The 16150-nt window shown below is 39.7% G+C and overlaps 2 protein-coding genes across 2 annotated transcripts in view; one reads left to right on the top strand and one right to left on the bottom strand.

Moving 5' to 3' along the window:
- The first annotated feature begins 2751 nt into the window (after positions 1-2751).
- On the top strand, positions 2752-4188 carry LOC105360380 (centrosomal protein of 135 kDa-like). The gene is made up of 4 exons (XM_011497273.1): positions 2752-3027; positions 3157-3354; positions 3673-3911; positions 4134-4188. Exons 1-4 carry the CDS (start codon positions 2773-2775, stop codon positions 4186-4188), a joined length of 747 nt encoding a protein of 248 aa, XP_011495575.1. The 5' UTR covers positions 2752-2772.
- Positions 4189-10715: 6527 nt separating this feature from the next.
- Positions 10716-16150, bottom strand: part of Bap170 (Brahma associated protein 170kD) — a 73607-nt gene continuing 68172 nt past the window's right edge. The window contains exons 14-21 of the mRNA XM_011496932.1: positions 15655-15851; positions 15067-15504; positions 14405-14937; positions 13947-14106; positions 13655-13816; positions 13070-13147; positions 11587-11678; positions 10716-11093 (exon numbers count right to left, since the gene is read on the bottom strand). Coding sequence (XP_011495234.1) covers positions 10973-11093; positions 11587-11678; positions 13070-13147; positions 13655-13816; positions 13947-14106; positions 14405-14937; positions 15067-15504; positions 15655-15851 — 1781 coding nt within the window. The 3' untranslated portion in view covers positions 10716-10972. The remainder of the gene's footprint in view (positions 11094-11586; positions 11679-13069; positions 13148-13654; positions 13817-13946; positions 14107-14404; positions 14938-15066; positions 15505-15654; positions 15852-16150) is intronic.

Genomic DNA, 16150 nt, shown 5'->3' with positions numbered 1-16150 from the left:
ATAATCATCGTTTAGTTGCTAATCACGGGTTCGGGATCAAGGGAAGCCGTATTGAAATCCCAAGTAATTCAACGGAAATTTATGTTTAAGAAGCTATAAGTTTAAGAGATAGATAGAGCCGATGGTGGTGACGTCGTCATAATTTTTAAGTCGTGTGCACACGGCCGTTGGAGATGCGAAAGTAGAATTCCAAGCAGCGATAATCGGATTGGAATAGCGTCGCTCGAATGCATTTGGATGGAAATTGAAGCGAGATAATCCATGAAATGAGCGGTGCCCGACTACAATAGCAGCCTCTATTAATAAGAAACGCTAAATCTTAAAAAATCAATTATCCATTAAAGCCAAAGATGTTGCGTGTCTACGCTTAGCGTTCGATAGAAGAAGATAACGGATGATCCTTCTGGATTTCGGCTTTTGACGTTGAATGATACGATGAGATGGTAAATGGGTAAACTTGACGCAATGTGAACGAGAATTCCAGGATACGTGACAAATAGGAACGGGTTGCACAAGATGGAAAATCCCGTGCGCGATCATGTAAATGGCATTTTTGTGGTTCTGCGGCACAGCTCGTTTCACTCCACGACAATCGAGCGTACTTATTTTCTTTTTCCTGTGCGACTGGACTTTTGTGGTTTAGAAATTCTCCGGGCGCGGAGTGGAGGGATGGGCGGAGATAAGCGACAGGTGGAAACGAATTTAATCTTATACAATGCTCCATGGCGATGATATTCTTGTTTGCCTTGCGGATGGGAGTGTCCCACTGAATCAGTACTAATAATTTTATTAACTAGCTGGGTGTCTTCAAACGCTAATCCTTGGTCCCGCAGTATGACTATTTCATTGATCGTAAAAATCGTCAATAGCCATTAAAAAATAATACAGTTTTATCAATTACGGTGTACAGCAAATACTCGATGCGTACGACAATGGCCAAGATTTTGACTTGAATTTTACAAAATCCATTATGCGCCCGTAACAATGGCACCAAAAAGAGAGGCCACGTTTTCTTAATCCACCTCGCGCATTTCGAAATTGTAAGTGGGAAGTCCCGTGATCGTAGCCAGCTCAGACCGAATGGAATTGACATCAGAATGCAATCTTATCTTCTCGGTCTGTGATCATTTCATCGATAAACAAAAAACAAAAAACAAAAAAAAAAACAAAAAAAAGAGAAAAAAAAAGAAAAAAAAATAAAAAAAAAGAAAAGAAAGACAAGAGAAAAGAGAGAAAACATTCCCATGAGAATTTTGGAATTTAAATCTCCGTAAAATTCAAATTCTTATCTAATTTAGAAAATACCAATAAGCGTCATCTCCACTCTTGGTATTGCGTTGTTCAATTATTCATCAAAAGTTTTGACAGCCCCGTGCTACCTTACATTATAAGCTTTCGTTGTAACTTATGGCACTGCTCTTAATTAATTCACCTATACACTCCAACGTACCGATAATCGATTCGCCATTCAAAGGCAATTGACCCGTCTCCATTCCGAACTTTTTTTTTCCAAAAGTTTCATGATATTTGCCGGGAACCAAAAGTACCATCGCATTGTGCTTCATCCCGAATCGATTGTACGACCAGCCGATCTTCTCGAAAGTCGGCGAGAGTAGCGGAATGCGCGATAGGTCCGTCACACCATGAATCACTCGCGACGTGTGATTCATCCGACCATTCGGCGGATCTTTGTCGCTTTAAGCGTCCCTCGACATCCTCCAAACCACAGCCCCAAAGTCATCCTTGACACTCATATTTATACTCCGTAATTTATGCACAAGGCAGAGATGGCTTCTCAACTTGTTGGTGGGTGGGGCGAGGGGGTGGGATACGCTCCTGAATTATTGCAAGCAACGAGACCACTCGTTGTAACAATTTATCGTTCGCGTCGGCCTTGATCATAAATCTTTAGTGTCATGAGAAAAGCCTTTTGAGGTTGCGTGCTTCATAATAATTAGCGCCGTTATTGTTCAGAGAGCTACTTTCGAAGCATTAAAAAACAACACCAAATAAAAAAACTCACAAAGCTCAATGCCATTACAAATTGAGAGTACCGATTAATTGCCAACAACCCCTTTCAATCGGCTTCCATTTCATTTAAACTTTGCCTTTAAACGTCGTAGAAAAAACTTTAAACGGCCAGTGAATAACGAACGAATCCTTACTTACTTAGGCGATGAGCCAACCTCTCAAGTCGCTCACCCGCAAAAGCTTCAGCGACTCCTAAACGACCGCACACTTCGCAATCCCTAGTCTAACCAAATGTACAAGCGTGATCTCCTCCTCCTCCTCCCCCCCCCCATACCTTACAACCGCCCATCATATCCTTAGCCTTTTAACGATTTTCTGCTAAGCGGCCATTAGAATCGAGCTCGCGTCCCCCTACTCCCTATCTCTTACCTCCAGCCGATCCTATTAACGCTTATATAATGCATAAAAATGACCGCGATCTTACGTAATGGGGAATTACGGGAGAGCATTGCGTGCCTCGCGAGTGAGATATTTATAGCGCGAAACGCCGCCCCATAAAGTCGAGCCCGCGTAAACTCGTAACTCGAATTTGTTTTATCGGCTCGTTCCACTGCCCCCTCCCACTACCTCACTCCCTCCCATCCCCTCGCCCTACATCACCCTGCCGTCGCTCTCATCCTGCTTGAAAAATTCGTTTTGCAAAGACGAATATGGCTGGTGCCCGTGAAAGAATAAGCCCAGAGTGAAAACGACCCATTGCTCCTTGACCATTTCAGATTGTACATCGATCAAGCAGCGGACATGGAGCGCCAGATGCACTCGATGCAGCTCGAGATGAAGAACCTCCAACGGGAGCTGTCGAGCGCGACCTGCGAGCGGGAGAACGCGATTCAGCAGAATCACCGTATCCAGGACGATCTCGCGGCCGTGAGCTGCGAGGTTAGGAAGGCGCACAAGGACCTCGAAGCGTCCAAGGCCGAGACACACGACCTCAAACGCCAGCTGCAGACTTACGTCTGCGAGGTGCGGAGGGCCGAGGAACTGCTCAGCGAGAAGGTACACACTAGTTTTTAATTTAAGTTTTTCCATTTGGCCACCTAACCGGCAGAACCGACTTATCGCATAAAAGCCCAAACTTCGAGTTTTCGCGAGCCCTAATCCATGAATTTTCGCTTAATCCCGCAGGAGAACGAGCGGACTGAGATGCTGAATCACTTCAGGAGCCTGAGCCTCGAGGCCTCGGTGCTGGAGAACAACAATCACAGTCTCGAGAGCGAGGCGGCGGAGGTGCGCGGCGCCCTCCAGGCGGCCCGCGACCGCATCATCGACCTCGAGCACCAGCTCACCGATAAGGACTGTATGATACACGAATACGAGAGCCAGGTAAATGAGAACCTCGCCTCTCGCCTATAAGCCAACCCGGTTAACGAACAGGATCTATCCTCGCCCGGTCGCAATTGTTATATTGACGCGAGGAACTTCGTGCCGAGGCTCCGTGTCACTGTAACCAAGCGACCGCTTTTTATTATCCGATATTATCGCGCCTCCAATCCCACCTTGAAAGCAGACGAACGCAACGCGAGGTGGGAAAAGTTGGTTTGCTTAACGGGCCGATTTACGCGAGCCGCTACCGCATCGATTGCGTTGCGAGGGGGTGCGCGGACGAGCGATAATACAAGCCAAAATCGGCCTTCGTTGCAGATCACCGAGCTCTCGCAGAACGTGGCCAGCCTCGAGATCCAGTTACAGCAGGCGATGGACGAGCATCACCGCGTCAACAACGACCTGAGGACTGCCCGGGACCTCTGCATGAGCCTCGAGCAGCAGAAGGAGTGTCTCTCGCAGCGGATCGAGGATGACAGCGAGACCAAGACCGAGGTACTGTGTCTACCAGTGCGCTTGCGAATTCATGAACGACAGTGGGATGCCGATGGGGTTGGGTGGGGGGTGGGAGGGGTGAAAAAAGCTTACTCGACTTAATCATACGTTCGAGCGTGTATGGTATGGACACTTTAGCCTTCCGCACTACATATTGTAAGATTGTTTTGGCGATGGTAAAAAAAAATTTTTTTTTTTAATCCGACACTCGACACTCCTTATTCATTAAAGATGTCCTTAAGCCTAATTTTGTATTAACTTTGTTTTAATCGATATCGGCGCAGCTTGCGATGCGATGATAAGGCAGAGCGACCCGAGGCAGAGGTCGTTACTGACTAATATTCATTGGCAGTACTGACAAATATTTCTGTTTTACCGTCTCTTGTTTGTTTGCTTGTTTTTTTTTCTCTTGCCTCCTCCCCTATCCCCGTTCATCCCCCTTCCCAATTTGTATTCAGTACATAAATTTTATATTTTCAACTTTAATGATTAACCTCGAACCTCGTGTGAACTTGTAAATTTGTCGGAGACATTTGCGTTAACACTCAATTCTTGTATTATTTGTTAATAAAACTCCTAAACTGTATTTAAAAACCATCTTCGCTAATAATTTTTATAAATTACAAGTATTATCTCACCAATGCGAATATCAGGGTTATTCATTATTCGATCATGAAGCACGTTCGAAAGAAGAAATTTAGGAGCTGTGTTCTGCTGCGATACAATAAAAGTATTACGATTATTTGTATTTTGTTGTTTGTTCGTCGTTATAATATAATCAGGAAATCTGTATGCTAATGCTAAACACCGCTTAGCGAGAGAACGTAAGGATTATAAATTAAGAAGCGAGTAGAGTTTAGTATTATTATGAATCGTTAAAGAATATAGTGAATTCATGGGCGCAAATGCATAATTAACAAAGGCGATTCTCGATGGTACACAATCGACTGTCTATATAAAAATGTCCATCTCTCTCATAATAATAATGAGAAGAAGATGAAGAAGAAGAAGAAGAAGAAGAAGAAGAAGAAGAAGAAGAAGAAGAAGAAGAAGAAGAAGAAGAAGAAGAAGAAGAAGAAGATGATGATGATGATGATGATGATTATGATGATGATGATTATGATGATGATGATGATGATGAAGATTTAAATAAATAAATAAACACTAAAAGTACTCAACTGTCGTATTTTAACAATGTTCCGTTTCGTTTTCAGTATGAAGTGCAAATTTCGAGATTCAAATCAGAGCAGGAAATTTTTCAAGACCAAATGAACAGGGATCACATAACGATCAATCGACTCGAAAAAATACTGGAGGACTCGCGCAAAGAGACCATGGCTTCCCAGACCAATACGCGAGAATTGCAATGCGAAGTCAATAGGCTAAAGCAGAGGATCTGCGAGCTCCAGAACAAATTGTAACTTTACACGAGCACTCGTTGCGACTATCGATTTCCCACTGATGAATTAGCATTGATTGTTTTTTTTTTTTTTTATATTTTTGTTGTTGTTGTTGTTGTTGTTGTTGTTGTTGCTTGTTTTTGGTTCTTTTTTTTTTCGTGTTTGCAAGACGCTTCCTCCCGTTACATTGCTAAGGCTAACTTTGTATTTGTAGGAGTACCGAATCGACGGAACTGCGAAAGTATCAGACTCAGGCGGCCGAGTACAATAAGCAGATTTGCGAACTTCGTCGGCAAGTTACCAACGAAAGATTTGAAAGAGCCAAGTTGCAAGAAAGCAACTACAGGTAAATAAATACACGCTAACTTTTCACATTCGTATAAAATTGTTTATCGTTGCAATTGGGTGAAGTGTACCAAACGAACGATGACATGGTTGTTAGAAGTGTTGAGGCGGGGGGGGGGGGGGGGAAAAGAATCCGTTAGGTTTATTGAAAAACGTTCTGCCTTTCTCAACACTTTTCAACTTTCCAACCAAATGCATTAAGCTGGCCAACGGCTCAAGCTCTGAAAATTTTATACAGCCATGTATGAATAATGTATTTGTAATTATGAATTTTTATCGAAATTTATCGAACACACATATTCCCGCCCATTAACATTCCCATTAGAATTCTTTGGTTTGTTTAATATTAAAAAAAGAACAGAGAGAGAGAGAGAGAGAGAGAGAGAGAGAGAGAGAGAGAGAGAGAGAAAAGAGGGAAAAGAAAAACAAAAAAAAAACATCGATAAAAACATAAGAAATTTTATATGTTTTCAATTCCTTTGTAAATAGTCCCGAACGATCATGTCGTAAGAGCGAGAACATTAATAATAAAAATAAAGTCTGCTTCGCGCAACCGAATCGACTGAAATGTTGCCAATGCGAAGTGACGGAGCCAGTGTGGAAGCAGCATACGCACAGGTAGAATGTACGCATTTGATCTATTCTCTTGGTGATTATTAAGCGACCTGCATCGGTATCAACCAACTAGCTAGCTACACTGGACAATGATCGCGAAAACATTGGTTTCTTCGAAAGCCTTCGACAAGAATTTATCCAAATTTTTTAAACGATTATGACAATTGGATGTAAAACGACATTATCCTTGGAAAAGAAAAAAAAATATGTTTCAAACTTTTAATCGACCGTTTATTCAAGGTCGCGGTTGTAAATGGATGGTGACATCTTGGTAAAAGTCCGTAAAGTCCGTAGTACAAAAACGACCATCGGGACTTGTCGCGTATAGATCGTAGAACGTCGAATGAAAAATTGACTTAGGCCCACCATCCCATTATCTTCCAGTCGCAAAAGGAAAAAAAAAAAAAATAAAATCCCAATCCATTTAAAATCATTAATCGTCAATTCACTACTAACGTCACGACAAACGCGATAATAACTTTTAATATCACTAAACGCACAAATCTATATATATATATATATATATATATACTCTTGATGACTTTATGTTTGCAGATCACTTAACTCATCACCCGACAGTTATAACATTGACTTGAATGCTATCATTTAAGTAATGCACCGGCGCTTAACGGGTCGGCAATCCATTATAATGTATCTCCGTTGACATCCAGATGCGGTATAGCTTACATCATCCCGGAGAACCAACGAACCTCCGGTACCCAAACCCCATACAACGATGAGGGCCGCTGCTTTAATAAGCGACTCTCCGCCGAAACAGCCGTCCACAAATCTAAGACAGCCTCGACCTCGACCTCGACCTCGATCTCGATCGACAGCGCTTTCTCATCTGCTCACGAAACCAACAGCCCTCGCATTAACAACCTCGATAATATCGCGAAAATTAACGAGGGCCCGGCGGCGCTGTGCGACCGAAGCCATAATGACACGTGCGCGAACGAGAGAAATTCGCAGGGACAAATAAACGAGAGCCCGGGATATCCGAAGGCCAACCCGAATAATTCAACGGTTTGCCAATGCCAGCTACTTAACAAAATCAAGCAACACACGCCCCCCTACTGGATGCTCCAAACGCTGAACCTGGTAAATAAGCTCCTGGAGGAGAGGAGCGCGAAACGCGAACGAATATATAGTAACACGGACCGCGATGCCGAGCACTGTGCATCGAAATGCGAGCAGATCGGGGCCAACGAGCCAACACCGGTACGTAAGACGCGCCGCCGCCGTTGCTCTAAGGAGGAGGAGGAGGTGGTGAAGGAGGAGGTGGTGGCGGTGGAGAAGAAGAAGGAGGAGAAGAAGGAGGAGGAGAAGAAGGAGGACGGTGACGATTGGCCCGTGACCACACGCTCCCCGCAGATTAATAATAACAGTGTAAACGTCAGCGGCAGCACCTCGGCTCGGCGGCTTCTCGAGATCCTCGCCGACATCCAACGCTACACCCAAAACATCAACGAGCATTTTAAGATCATAAACAAGCGCCGCTCGGCCGATGATCGGCGTGCCATACCGACATGCTCGAAGCAGCCGAGGTCGCAGGACCACCACCGTATGCTCGTCAACTCCGACGATGACATGACTCTACCCACGGAAAAGCTCAGCCTACAGAGCTTCGTGTATCATCGCGATGACGAGGAGCGAATCCACTCCTCGACGCCGCGTAAGAACACCAACGACTTTAATGATTTGAATGGGAGCACGGGATGGAATCGCAGCTGCCGAAGATCCGACAAAATTATGGGCATGCCCCTGAATCCCGGGCTGTCGTCGTCGAAAGACATGGAGTACGTGGACTCGGAATCTTCGAACATAACGAGCAAGACCGAGTACAAGTCGCTACCGAAGCTACGAACTCGCGGATTAAATGGAGAGCCGAGTGCTTGCGACCTCAAGTTGAATGAGACAAGGTCGAACGACGTCTCGCGCCCCCACGTACAATCCATTCAGCAGAAGATCGATCGCCTGCGCAATGATATAATGTGCGACTTGGCAGAGCGGAAGGATCAAAAGCTCGGGTATGCCGATTAATCGAATGGATAATGGCTGGATAATGGCTACGGCTGCTGGCGTCGTTGCGCTCCATTGCCGAGGATGATTGCTGCAGTTTAACAATGAGTTTGGCTTTTTCTTTTTTAATGTGAATTGAACGCACCTGCGCCTAGTCGTACGTCCTCGTATGATTCGCAATGAGGAGTGTGAGGGAGCGAGCGAGTAACGTCGCCTGATCGACGCGTTTATAGCGGGGATGAATAAACTTGTGTATTTTTTTGTAATTATATTCTGATCGACGACAAAGAGATTTTTTTAACTTGAGTTAGAACAGGACAGAGGCGTAATACCTTGTCTTATGCGTCATTAGATAAATTGTAGTCTCATATTATTAAACGAAACTTGAGATTAACAAGTGCCTCCATTACTATTTATAATCCGAGATTTATAAACAAGTCCATTAAATATTATTGTTTGCATCCGTTTGACGAAAATTCTAGTACTCCATGGACGTATTGTAAGGACGACATCCAATGTTAACTCTTTTTTGTGTTTTTTTTTTTTTTTTTTGTAAATTAAAGTAATAAAAATTAAGAATTATAAGTGATGATGAATTTTAAAGTAATTCTTTTGTAAATGAAAATAATAAAAATTAAAAATTAATTGGTAATGGTATTGTTTGTTTGTTTTTTTTTTTTTTTTTTTTTTTTTTTTTTTTTGAAAACTTTTTGTTACCCATTGAAGTCTTTTTTATATTCTACATTTTCATATTTTTATATAAAATACATGATTGAGATCCGCGTATAATCCATAATGTTGATCTTGGCTCCATGATGACTCGGTAATTTATTTCTTGGTACATATTTTTTATACTTACAAAAACGTTTACATTTTAATAATTCGTTTTAATAGAAGATCGTTTTTATTTTTTGTATAATACAAAGAAATTTATTTTAATTATCGGTTAGTCTGATTCGAAGTTTGCACATTTGTTTTGTCACAACGATTTTTAATGTTCATTAATCTATCATCGCATGGACTTCTAGAGAAAAAATAAATGTACATCGCTTTCTTTTAATTTCACATTGCAAATGAAATACAGATATTATTATTTACAATTATGTTTTATGCATGTGCTGACATTATTTTTCTCATTTATAACGAAGTCGTGCTGCAATCATTTCTTTTTACAAAGTTATTACATTCTCTCTTTTGCTCGCACTTACAATTCATTCAATCTCCATTCGATTCACATCACACTGCTCCCCTTCGAGACCTAAGATTAAAAAAAGAAAAAAAAAGAAAAAAAAAAATTATGATAGTTACATAAATGCAATACGTGTCATTTTTGTGTAAACAGTATCGTGTCGTCTAGAAAAAAAATTCATCAAAAATTCTTAATTGTATCTACTTTATATAAAAGTGGTTTATCATATTTATTGAAACTCAATAAAAATTCCTTTCACTGTAAAATAATTCACGCACCATTTTATGACATTTCGAAACCATGCAAAATGAATGTGAAAAAACGTTATTATCGGAGGCGCAAACTCGAGAGGAGTTTGGAACTTTTATAAACTAAATCGTGTGGATGGTGGAAATTCAAAGGATATCATTTTTCTCGTTATTTTTTTTTTTTGGTTTTTTTTTGTTTTTTTTTTTTGTTTGTTTTTGGATTCTATGGTGAATCTCGAAGATTATATTAAAATAATAAAAACAAAAAGAGAGACGATGGTATAACCATGTAATTGCAACATGCAATTCAGTAAGCAAAAAATTATACACTTCCTAAAAATACAATCAATAAAAAGGCTTTTTTCTAATGCGATCTTCTTTCCGTGGCTTACGAAAAAAAGGGAACAAGAAAAAAAAACAAAAAAAAAAAGAAAGAGAGAGAGAGAGAGAGAGATACAGAAAAACATAGTTCATACACAATAACATTAATGCATTATAATTAAACTATAACGTTCGTAAAGTATTATTCATGTTTTACCACTGCTTTCGCTTTCTTTTTGTCCTTGTCCTTTTTGTACACAATAAAAACCTTTTTTGCCGCCTTCATTGAGAAAATAAATATTAATATTAAATCTGAAATATTATTTCATCTTTCACATTCTTTTTTCTTATTATTTTTGTTTTTTTTGTCTTCTTCTTCTTCTTCTTCTTCTTCTTCTTCTTCTTCTTCTTCTTCAAATCACTCTGTCCATTTGATAATCATCCTCTAAAATCCCTCACTTATTATCATCAAATTCTGGCTTTACGCTTTCGTCGTCACTCACAAACACCGTACTCTTTTTTTTTCCTTCTTCTTTTATCTTATTTTTATTTATTTTTTTTTCCTGTTTTTTTTTTTCGTCACAAATCAACCCACTAATTAGTTTATACAATCCGTATGTGCTAGATTATTGGCAAAGTGGTTTGCCTAGTAAGTTTATAGGCCTCTTTCTTCATAATCATCATGCGCGCCAACTCAGTTGTCTTAAAAACTTTTTTTCATTTTTCCATTTTTCCATTTTTCCATTTTCTCATTTACTTTCTTCCCGCCTTAACGATTATGGAACATAGTCGCAAATTAACAAACCCCTCGTCCTACCTCTCCGTTAAATCGTTGTCGCATCGCCGTAAATTCGTGCTCTTGTTGCAGTGTTAAGAGCCGGCTAATTAGCTCACATTTGTCCATCAGAATTATTTTGTCGAGTTGATCAGTGCTCGAGTTAAGTATCGAAATTACTTTTCCCTTGGACGCCCATTTCAAGAGGTCACCTATGACCACTGCTGCTCTGGTCGTTCATGTCATAGAGGACTTGTGCGATTGTCCGGGACGACTCGACATTACTCAACGCTACGCCGGCCAAGTGCGGTTCATATGCTCGAAGATGTCTGTGCGAAAGTCGAAGAGACATAAAATATTCTTAGTAATGCAAATAATCGATATAAAATTAGGGAGGGGAGGGGAGGGTAGGGGGACGGGACGAAATGCGAGGAAGATAAAATACATTTTCTCGAGTCTATATGATACTACTGTCGTATCGTATTTTTAATTTCATTGTGATTTTTAAATTGTCATTTCAAAATTACTTAGCGTGATCATTATTTATTATTATCATCATCATTATCATACTATCTCATCAATTAATTTGGATTAATTAACGAATGAGTTTTTTATGATTATATTTGCAAGCCATATGTAATACCAGTGTTCATTAATCCAATTAATCCAAGTAGTTATTTAATCTCGCGCGCTACATCAATGAAAATGCTCTTATCGTGAATGACGCTGGAGTGGTTGGAAGTTATATTATTGGAAATTGCAATTCGCCAACTCGCAATAATGATATATAATTATTAATAATAATTGAATTGGGATTCGTACCTCCTACCATGCGCGGAATATATGACTAGGTTTCTGAGAATAAGAGCTGCCGTCAAGCGAATACTTTTCGTAACAGGTCCTTCGTTATCATCCTGCAAAAAAAGAAAAAAAAAAAGAAAAAAAAAAAAAAGAAAGAAAAGAAAAGAAACAATTATTATGATATTATTGATGGTATATAAAACGTCTTTGTCAAAGGCAAAATAATTAAAAATTATTAAATGATAATTGCAAATGAATGAGATTTCACCCGCAGAACAACTGGATTTGTGTCAAACACAGAGCACAACATTTTGTAAATGACAAAAGGAAATAAACGATAATGGAAAAAAGAAAGGGAAAAAAAAAGATGAAAAAAAAAAAAAAAAAAAAAAAAAAGAGTGAGAAAAAAGTACAAAAGAGAAGAAGCAGTCGTGCAAACATCATTTGTGAATAAATACAGCTGATACGAACTATGTGCATTAGTTACAAAAGCATGCTAAACACAATTATTGAAAAACAAAAACGATAATAAAAATGATTGATCTCAATTATTATTATAAAGGTAGTATAATAAAATTAAGATTCCATAGACTTAAATAATAAATGAAACAAACATGAAGTTGTATGTGAAAACGAACTGCGATACATAATGACTATAAAAAAAAAAAAAAAAAATAAAAAAAAAAATAAAAAAAAAAAATCGTTTCTCGAATAAAGCTTAGGGATTGTATGATGAAAGGATTGATCATGCTGAGAGAGGAAAAGATGTGAAAGTGCCGAAAATTTCGTACGATCAACATAACGTGAATCGTATATTCTTCTTCGCATTTCAACGCATCACTTGGCAATTTATCAAATTTGCATGAGCGTTTCGTTTGGATCGATTGAAAATTGAATTTTATAAGCTGAGAGCTCCGGACGAAAAGAAAGCAAAAAAAAAATTAAATAAAGAAAAACTGATATACGTATCAGCGCCTTCTACCACCAATTGTTCCGAGCGATTAATCGACATTCACGACGTTTCATTTGCACAATAACAAAATAAGCCAAGCTGTTTTGTTTAATTAATGTTCGAGTAATCAAAGGTATTTGACTTAATTTACGCTCCATCTTAACCATATTCAGACATAATTTTATGAATTAAGAAAACAACATCTTCACAACCGACGTCTTAAAAACCGACAAATTATACTTTGTCGAACTTTCACATCTCCCATGGAACGCCAAGGTATTATTATAATAATAATAATGATAATAATTTAAAAAAAAAAAAAAAAAAAAAAAAAAAAAAAAAAAAGTACATATGGAAAAAAGGCGAAACAATCAAATTTTCAAAGCAAAAAAACACGTGGCAGCGCGCACAAGAACTGCACATCTAATATGAAAGAACAGCTCGTCTATTATTTAGCTGGTTACTTTGTCTTTTGTTTTTTTCTTGTTTTTTTTTGTCTTTTTTTTTTTTGTTTTTTTGTTTTTTGTTTTTGGCATTCTAACTCGTCGTTACCTGTTCCGGCGGAGGATTTTGCCCGAGTCTGGGGGAAGAGGAGCTAGTGTTGGCCGCAGCGGGCTTGGATGGCCTTTGCTGCTTTGCCGAGGAGAACAAGAAATTCGATCGTTAGGTTATCAAAGATATTTTGTTTGTTTGTTTGTTTGTTTGTTTGTTTGTTTGTTTTTTTTGTTTGTTTTTTATTCTTTTATTATTTATTTCATTTTCTTTGTGCTTAGATTAAAGAATTTCGGTTGTTATTGTTGTTTGTTGTTCTTGTTGTTGTTGTTGTTGTTGTTGTTGTTGTTGTTGTTGAATGTTTACTACGACAACACTGATTTACGCGCCTATATATTAAGATATAGAAAAATCATTCAAGACTGCCCCCTTAATAATTCGAACATTGAAATTGAAAATCGCAGAATTTAAAATATCTACATTAGCACTAAAGTCTTTATTTTTTATTTTATTTTAATTTTTTTTTTGTTTCTTTTTTTTTTTTTTTTTTTTTTTTTTTTTTTTTTGTTTTGATTTAATTACTTATTTTAATAAAAAGAATAATTTAAAAAAGTCTAGTGTTTAAAGTCGATTTTAAATTCTTACCATCAATTCCTTTGGATTGACAAATTCTAAAGCGTGCCTTTTGATAGCATGAAATGCAGCATTTGGCGCGTAACCTGGATGATGGGCTGACGCGGGAACCGTTGTGGTTGATAGTTCAGTTTTACCTGATAGAGTCAACTGTTTCTGTCGTATAAGCATGACCTGGAAATTCCAATAGACTCTCTCTCAAGCATTTGTGTGACAACGAGTTACCGATCAAAATATAGTTGACCTTAAGCTTATTATAAGCTATCATTCTCTCTATTATTGCTAAAATTATTGTTGTACTTACATCGTCGGAGCAATGTTTATCAAATAAGTGCGTCATTAAGGAGAATCTTCGTCGCTTCAAGGCGTCACAACTCGCCCACAGGCAGAGCGTTTCCTCGCTTCCGGTTGGGCAATGCGCTTCGCAAACGTGTAAATAAACTTTACGCGGCGTTTTAAATTGCCTAGAAAAATAACAAATATCCATATTGACATATTGAAGGACTCGGTCTCTGAGATTTTGTATTTTTTTGTTTTGTTTTTTTTTTTAACAAAAAAATCTATTTATCGGATAATTTTATCCAACGTACATTTATCTAGAGCTCTTAGGGAATTATTATTCTGTAATGCGTGAATTTATATTTAACGGATTATCAATAACTAGTTATTGATGATACCAGCATGCTTAGGGGCTGGAAGGAAAGGTATTGAAAGGTGACTGAACGCGCGGATGATCTTAAGTTGAGCAAACCAAGAAGTTACCTTAGGCATCCTCTCCATTCGCAAAGGAAGGCATTGGGATCGATTTTAATCGTAATGGTTTTGGACATGTTGCTCGGCCCCGTCGCATTCGAATCGTGCATCGTCGAGGATTTATTGCTGCGGCTATCCGCATCCGCCGAATTAACTTGGTTGGCTGACGACTTCGCGTCTTTTGCATCCTTTAAAGATGGCGATGAAGAGGGAGGTGTCGATGCGTGTTGTTGTTGTGTTTTTACCGGAGCAGCAGAGCTTTGTTGCTGTGGCGTCGTGGGTCTCATAGGTGGTGGTGTCGTAGCTGGTGACTGAGTGACGATTCGCGTTGGTACGGAGCTCGACGTCTGCTGCGCCTGACCAGCCGCCACATTCGCGCTCGTTTGGTTTTGTGGATTCTGCAGCTGCGACTGTTGCTGCTGGATTTGCTGAGCCACGGCACTATTTACGACGATGGACGCCTGAGTAATGGCTCCCGATGTGGGAACTAGGGGTGGTGGAATGCTACCCACGGCTGGACTTTGTAGCAGCGGTCTTGGCACCTGAAGTAGAATTGCGCGCGTTTTATAGAATATCGAGTTCCCTTCAGCCATCTCTAGTATTCAACTTTATCCCATCAACTTCAAAATATCATTCAAAATCATCCCCATAAATGAAGATATATAACGAACCTGCGTCACGACAACTTGCTGACCCTGCGGCGTGACCGCAACCATTTTCTGGGTCTGTGGCTGAGTCGCCGCCTGAGGTTGTAGTATAATGATCGTCTTGGTGTTTGTTCCTTGCTGCTGAGCCACCAGAACCGTCTGTGCCTGCCCTTGTACGAGCGCCGTTTGCGGTTGAGCGAGTACGTAATTTTGTCCGGGTACCGCGCCAGATATAACGTAGTGCGTCTGACCGCAGGGACCTTGCTGAACTTGCAGGACTTGCGGCTGTATCTGGTGAGTCTGTCGTGGAGACTTCATTGTCGGGATGGTGACGAGTTGATTGTTAGGTTGAAGGCTTTGCTGGACAACGATTTGCCGTGGCGCGGCGACAAGGAGACCCTGTTGCTGGAGCTGTTGTTGCGTTATAGCTATCTGATGTGTTTGAGTATGATGCTGTAAGGCCTGGGACTGTTGAGTTTGTGCTTGGGCTCCTTGAGCCTGAGCCTGGGCCTGGGCCTGGGCCTGGGCCTGGGTCTGGGCCTGGGCCTGGGCTTGAGCTTGAGCTTGAGCCTGGGTTTGGGTTTGAATTTGGGCTTGGGCTTGGGCTTGGACTTGGGCTTGGGCTTGGGCTTGGACTTGAACTTGAGCTTGGCTTTGGACTTGGGATTGAGTTTGGATATGCGCTTGCGGTTGAGTTTGGGATTGAGCTTGAGCTTGAGCTTGAGCTTGAGCTTGGGATAGAGCCTGTGTTTGTTGTTGATCTTGGTTAGGATTTATCTGATTTGTTGCTGCTTGATTTCCTGAAACAACTAAAATAATAAAAATAATATATTTATACAACATCGCTATATAGGTTGTAGTAAGAAAATTAACATTTAAAATTTTGCAGAGGCTAGTGAATAAGAATAAATTAACTGTGAATTGATATTTATTGAAATCTTTATTTTATCACTACATTTTACCAAATTATTGTTTCTTTTCAACATTGTTGTATTACGTTTTAACGATTAAATTTTGCTATAATCATTGAACGATGTAACTGGTATAAAATAAAATTTAAACTACATTTTCACGTCAACGATACTCTAAATAAATATTAACTTTCAGC

The sequence above is a fragment of the Ceratosolen solmsi genome, unplaced genomic scaffold (genome assembly GCF_000503995.2).
Source record: "Ceratosolen solmsi marchali unplaced genomic scaffold, CerSol_1.0 scaffold13, whole genome shotgun sequence".
Taxonomy (NCBI): Eukaryota; Metazoa; Arthropoda; class Insecta; order Hymenoptera; family Agaonidae; genus Ceratosolen; species Ceratosolen solmsi.
The sequence above is the reverse complement of the archived record's forward strand: the minus strand, read 5'-3'. Positions and strand labels throughout refer to the sequence as shown.